General features: G+C 35.4%; 1 protein-coding gene across 1 annotated transcript; it reads right to left on the bottom strand.

Annotated features, from left to right (window-relative positions):
- Positions 1-4,071: 4,071 nt before the first annotated feature.
- Positions 4,072-5,994, bottom strand: LOC113296687 (chaperone protein dnaJ 20, chloroplastic-like). The gene is made up of 2 exons (XM_026544999.1): positions 5,393-5,994; positions 4,072-4,512 (listed from the first exon to the last, which is right to left on the bottom strand). The coding sequence occupies exons 1-2, from the start codon at positions 5,876-5,878 to the stop codon at positions 4,366-4,368; spliced, it is 633 nt and encodes a 210-aa protein (XP_026400784.1). The 5' UTR covers positions 5,879-5,994; the 3' UTR covers positions 4,072-4,365.
- Between the last annotated feature and the right edge of the window lie 357 nt (positions 5,995-6,351).

Consider the following 6,351-nt stretch of genomic DNA (forward strand, 5'->3'; position numbering starts at 1 on the left):
TTTTTCACAAATTTCTTGTAAAATATTTCCATAAAAAGTATTCTTTTCTTGATAACAACCATTGATTTGATATAATGTAAATAATACATAATTCCTAAAAATTGATTCGTCTTCATCCATCGTATACTTGACACCACGAATTCTACTGTTTTTTCGTTGTGATTGTTGTGTCTGTTGTTCTATTTGTTGTTGTGATCGTTGCGATGAGTAAGCCATATTTGTTAGAAATGAAATTTATAGAGATTTTTTTCGGGTAGACTGAGTTAATATGAGTAGTTGTGTTTGAAATGAAGGAAAAGTGAGTATTGAGATGATATGAAATTGTGATATTTTGTGGTAGAGATGAAGAAGGTGTGAGTTTTAAGTTTGAAGATGAGGTGAATTTATAGGGAAAGGAAAGGAATAACAGCCGTTGGATGACGAGATTGGAAAGTAGCCGTTGGCGGTTTCGAATCACACGCTGGCGGGCTCACTTCAAACGCTGATGTGCATAGCAAAAATTGGCGGTTTTGGATTACACGCCAGCATATTTGTTGCTGCCGTGCGGTTTTCATCAAGCGCGCATTTAATCTACGGCCACACTCAACAAACCCTCAAATTTATTGGTTTGTCCATCGTTTTTCAAGTTTGTTGAGTCCATATATAGTGGAAGAACAATGAACAAATTTTTGATTTGTTCATTCCATAGGAACTGCTCTAAAGAGATTCAGAGTTTACAAAGTAGATAATATAAGCCACAATAATTTCTCATATTCATTTCCTCTACCTTTTTCAAAATGTTTTCAAAATTTCATTATCCATCTTCAAAAGAATTTATACAAAAACTTTAATTTACAATCTGCCATACGTGCGACTAAATGAATCTCATGGCACGTCAAACAGAACCCTGTATAAAACTATGTAAGTTCTGAATATCTAGCGAAGTTAAGGCCAAATCGAAATTACTATTTGAGCCCACCATGGTTGGTTTTTTCCATAGGTGTGTGCTCCTACGGAAGGAAACTTGAGTGATATATAGTTTGAGTACTCAACGCATGATTTAGACCTATTCCAAATCATTATTGTTCGTGTAAGAGCAAGTCTTATGGTGGAATCCAACCTATTCCAAGTGTGTAAAATTCATGGAATGTCAAGTGTAGTGGCTTCCAAGTTGGGGTTTTCCACAGAAAATCCAAGCAACGTTCCATGGTTTGGTGGAAGGGTTCGTGGAATCCATCTAGACGCCAATAGGAATAGCATTGAACGCCAATAAGATTGGCGCAGTAGAGGACAAGAAACGCCAATATGAATGGCGTTGAACGCTAATCAAAATAGCGTAAGTCAAGCGCTAAAAAGAATGGCGTTCAGCGCTGTTAACAACAGCGTTTTTCAGCGCCAATCTTAATTGCGCTAACCACAAAAAACATCCAGGAGCCACTCCAAAGGGGTGAAACCAATTTCAAAGTTTGGGAAATGAAACGAATTGGTGCTATACCACCACCTCTTTATGATACCATAAGATAGTTGTTGATCAGCTCTCTTAATTCTAATTTCAAAAAATCTAGCAAGTCCGGAATTTTGAATAACTTCATTAGCGCTTTCATGAACCACTACACGATTATATAAATCCTCAAGGTCCTCCAAATTACTTCTAAAAACAATATCATGTTGTTTATCATGTGGGTTTATACTTGTAGAAACATGTTTCTCATCCCACTCTTTTGCACTCAACAACATACACATATCCATGTCCATATCTATAAAAAATCATCAAATAAAAGCTAGTCACACAATGCACTTAATTGTTTACATAATGTAACTAAAACATGTTAATTCATTATCTCATTGCAATTTCACACAATACACAATGTTCATCATCTAAAACCCTAAATCACATGTCAAATTCGTCATAGTCGGAATCAAAATTGTTATCATTCATCAAACAATCGGGTATCATGCATACAATCAATAATCATATCATCTAAAGCCCTAACATTTCATCAAACCATAAAATAAACTCAAATTTCACTAACCTCTCTTTGGATTCTCAATCAAATTGAGAAATTGAAGTATGCTTAGATTCCTTATGACGCCAAGAACAAACCCTTTGAACCAATTTCACTGATTTGAACCATCATGCCAGAAATCAACAAGGGGGTTTTAGGGTTTGGTTTTCTTAATGTTTGAGAGAAGAGAAGAAGATGAACGAACTGAACTGGGGAAGGGATCGATGGTGTTTAGAACAATAGCGCTCGGCGCTATTGATAATGGCGTTAAACGTTGTTCACAATAGCGTTCAGCGCTATTAACAATAGCTTTCTGACCGTTGACTCAAGTCAAGCGCTATTCTTAATAACGTTCCGATGCGCTATTCTTATTAGCGTTTAACGCTATTCTTAATAGCGTTCCTCTGGATTCCACCATTACACTTGCGCTTCCATCCACAGTTCCAAGTGCTGAGGTGGCGTGGAAGATGGAAGATGGATTCCACCATAGGACTTGCTCTAAGAGCTAAATAACGATGATGATTCGGACCTAGTCCTCCTCTACTTATCAAATACTTCTTCGCCGAGATATGAGTCTGACTTGGCATAAGATTTGGCGTGTGCCGGGTAACAGATGATCGCTTTTTTTTATTATTATCTGACTCTGCTCATACACTTGATTTGAACATGTTTGGATCAAATATCATTTTGTATTCAACATGTTTGGATCAAATATCATTTTGTATTCAACTCACTAGGCACATAAATGACTGGATACAAAAATTTTCTATAATTTCACTATTTAATAATTTTTGAATCAAACAAAATAAGTCAGAATCTTGATATAATAAGCCAGATCCAGACGAGTCAGATCTAATAGAGCCAGTTGAGTCATAACAAAAAATGAAACAATAGGTAAGCCGACATTTCTTTTGAGGATGGTGCACCAACATCTTAGAACTTCCAAACACGGCAAAAGCCAATACGGTTCATGTATAATAAGACCGTGCTTTACTAGGGACCACAAATTAAGATTTAAGAGAGTTTACAAGACCAAATATATAACTTAAGTTAAATAAATAATCACAATTAGTCCTTGCGTTTCCGACTAGCTGCAAAAAACTGTGTCATCGAATAAGAGGCATTACCCATAAAAACAGTAGCAGCAACACACATCCCTGTGGATAATATCATGCAGTCAGAGGCAAGATCCATATTAGCACTGTGTACTTTCTCCAATTTATCTAAACCAATCTTAATATCATCCACAGTACTGCTGCAAAAATCTTCGCCGATCTTCGATAACAAACTCTGGCCACTCCTTGACGACATCTTTTGTTTTCAGAAATCTGGAAATTTTCAAATTTGATATAACAACCTGTGTGTTAATGTTAATTACCACATCCTTATATAGCAGGAAGAAGAAGTCTCCTTGTACAATTTTGTCCATTGCTGGGAAAAAACTGTTTGTACAATGTTTGTTTATGGAAGGAAACTTGAATGCTGCTATGTTTGAGCATTCATTCAGCATTTGCGAGCAAGAACCAAATAATGATTTGGATTAGTAGTCTATATAACTACTTTGTTATCGATTTTGAATACAAGATTGTCATTCAGCTGATATTTCTTTCAAGGATATAGAACAGACAAACTCTTATAATACGTGTATGCATTATCCAATCATGACCCTCAAGCAAAGGATCAGCTCAATAATTTACCTGGTCTGGGAAAAAATACTAACAAAATAATATCTTTTGGACCACACACTAAACTGTTGACTAGGATATAATCCACCAAAATGCAGAAGCTGTCTACATTACTGAAGTGATGGTGAATGGAGCTACATTACTGTCATCATCAAGCAAAACCAATGGAAGAATTAGATCAAGCCAAAGCGGAATCTTAACTTAATACAGAATCAAGAAGACAATGCTCGACTTAGAAAGAGATGTTTAGTTACATGGAATGAAATTACGGCCACAGATAAAGGTTCGCGGATTAGAAGAAGTGCAAATTGTCACCACAAAAAAGAGAAAGGAAAAAGAGTCGATTCTAAGTAGAAATAGACTGTTTCGAGAAAAGTGACAGGTGAAACGCAGACAGCAAGTTCTTACAAACCATATCTATCAGTTTCAACATCAATGCGTTCAAGAACAACAGATGACACTCAGTTCAGATCACATTCAGGAAATGAAAAACTCGGCTCGACATTTAAATAAAAAAAAGATGTAAACATATAACAGACACATTTATTCTAGTTATGTACAATTCGTTGATTCTAATTACATATGGGTTGGGAAGAATGAAAAAGAGATTTGTTTACGTATTTCAAATTCAATTTCTTCTAATCCAACTAAAGCGGAAAAATATACACAAACACGAGAAGAAAATTAAGTACTTATCATTCTCCTGATGGTTGATTTCTTAGCTTGCGCATTCGAGCAGCCCATGACATTTTTTCTCCTGAAGCCTGGTTCATGTTTTTCCTCTTTAATCCTGTTAACTGAGATTGCCAACGGTTTTTCCAGTCACCTCTGTTATCCAATCCCTACAAACCAAAAGAACCTCATAAGACCAGCATACATCATACCTGAGGTATACAAGATAAGATTTAAAAACAACTCCGGATTTTTATATAAGTAAAACACCCAAAACAGAACAAACAAGGAAATAGACTTGGGTCATGCCAGAGAAGATAACAAGGACGCAATTGCATAAACAATTCGAAAGGTTGATTAATAAAGTAATCAAATGAAGATTTGCTTTCGTGAAGGTCGATTCGGTAACCATATGGTCACTAACTAAATTGGTTAAAAATATGATATTCTTGAATGTCCAAATTGAAACTCTGCACAAGAGATTGCTTGGCCACATAATATCTTCATAAGACTCCTGAAATGCAATACAACACCACTTCTTAAAAAGTCCCAAAACAAGCAAATTTGATAGAAGATAATCAACAACAACTCATACTCTAACTTACCATTAAACAATTTCCATTCCAACCTCCCAAGTCTAATGCAAAATTCTTAAGCTCAAGGAGAAACACCCAAATCATTCATAACCAAATTATATCACAACAAGTGGTCAAACACAAAAGTAATTGCCAAACCATGCATCCCAAGTCAAAAGAGACAATTCAAGAACAGAACAATTTACTAAGCATTGGGAGAAAGAAAAAAAAAATCCCCATTAATGAGAACAGCATAAGTCTAGAACAGAACCCAACAATCTTAGAAAGTCAAATATGAGCTGTATATAAACTAAAACAACAATTAATGTGAAACCCAGATCTTAAATTCAACAACAGATCCTAATTAACAAAGTAAACACAGATCAACCACAATTTCAATTTCATAGTCCAAGAACAGAGAAACCCATATCAAATTTCTCTTAAATATTCAAACGAGAGAAGATTATAAAATTACCTCATCATTTTGGTGGTAATTCGGATTATTATATCGTTTTCGAGCAGAGAAAGCAAGATGTAAACCTCTAGCCAAATCCTTATCATACATGGCTCTCCTAGTTGGATCAGACAATATCTCATAAGCTTCTGTAACCTGAATAAATCTTCTTGTATACTCTTCTGTACGATCTGGTGGTGAAACATCTGGATGATACTTTCTTGCTAATTGTTTATAAGCTTGTTTAATTTCAACAAAACTTACACCTTCTGGAATACCCAATAGTTGATAAAAACTCAAATCATCTTCTGACAACAAGAAATTCTGTTCATTAATGGTGGCTTTTGTCTTGAAACCATGGTTTTCAAGCAATAGATTTGGCTTTGAATAATAGGTTTTGAAGAAAACAAAATTAGATGATGGGTTTCTACTTGTTGTTGAGAGTGGTTGATGGGGTTTTAGCTGTAGACAGAAGCTGCCATATTCAGATATTACTCCAGAACTCATTCTTCTTCCTTTTTTGTTCTTGTTCTTCTTTTTCTTTTTCTGTCTCTTGGTTTTGTATGATTTTTTTTTCAAGCCCTGTTACAGGGGCGTCTTTTTTTTATTTACTCTGTCAACAAAAATAGAATAAAAATACCAACCATACAGGGAGAAGGCTAAATAAGCGCTAAGCCAAAAAGCTGCACTCTAATAAAACCTATCTAAAGCGAAAGTAAACCTCTCCAGGCCATTCAACAGATGAATAAAGTCTGGTCTACCTCATAATTATCCTCAGCCAATAAACAAGCATGTTTGGCCGATTCATAAGCTGAAAAATTAGCCTCTCTATAGCTATGAACATAACTAATATTGTTGTAAAAACTCTTCGCCATTCTCCACTTCTGCATTAGTTGCCACGGCAACTCTCCTTTTTGAAGAGCAAAAATGCAACTCATCGAATCAGATCTGACGCAAAGATTTTTGACATTCCATCTTTG

Source organism: Papaver somniferum, chromosome 7, assembly GCF_003573695.1.
Source record: "Papaver somniferum cultivar HN1 chromosome 7, ASM357369v1, whole genome shotgun sequence".
In the NCBI taxonomy this organism is placed as follows: Eukaryota; Viridiplantae; Streptophyta; class Magnoliopsida; order Ranunculales; family Papaveraceae; genus Papaver; species Papaver somniferum.

Bases quoted from the DNA above. Each gene is read 5' to 3' on its own strand.
- LOC113296687 (XM_026544999.1), bottom strand. From the start codon at position 5,878: ATGAGTTCTGGAGTAATATCTGAATATGGCAGCTTCTGTCTACAGCTA. The intron at 4,513-5,392 runs GTAATTTTATAA...TTTGGTTTGTAG, and splicing joins ATTACCACCAAAATGATGAG to GGATTGGATAACAGAGGTGA.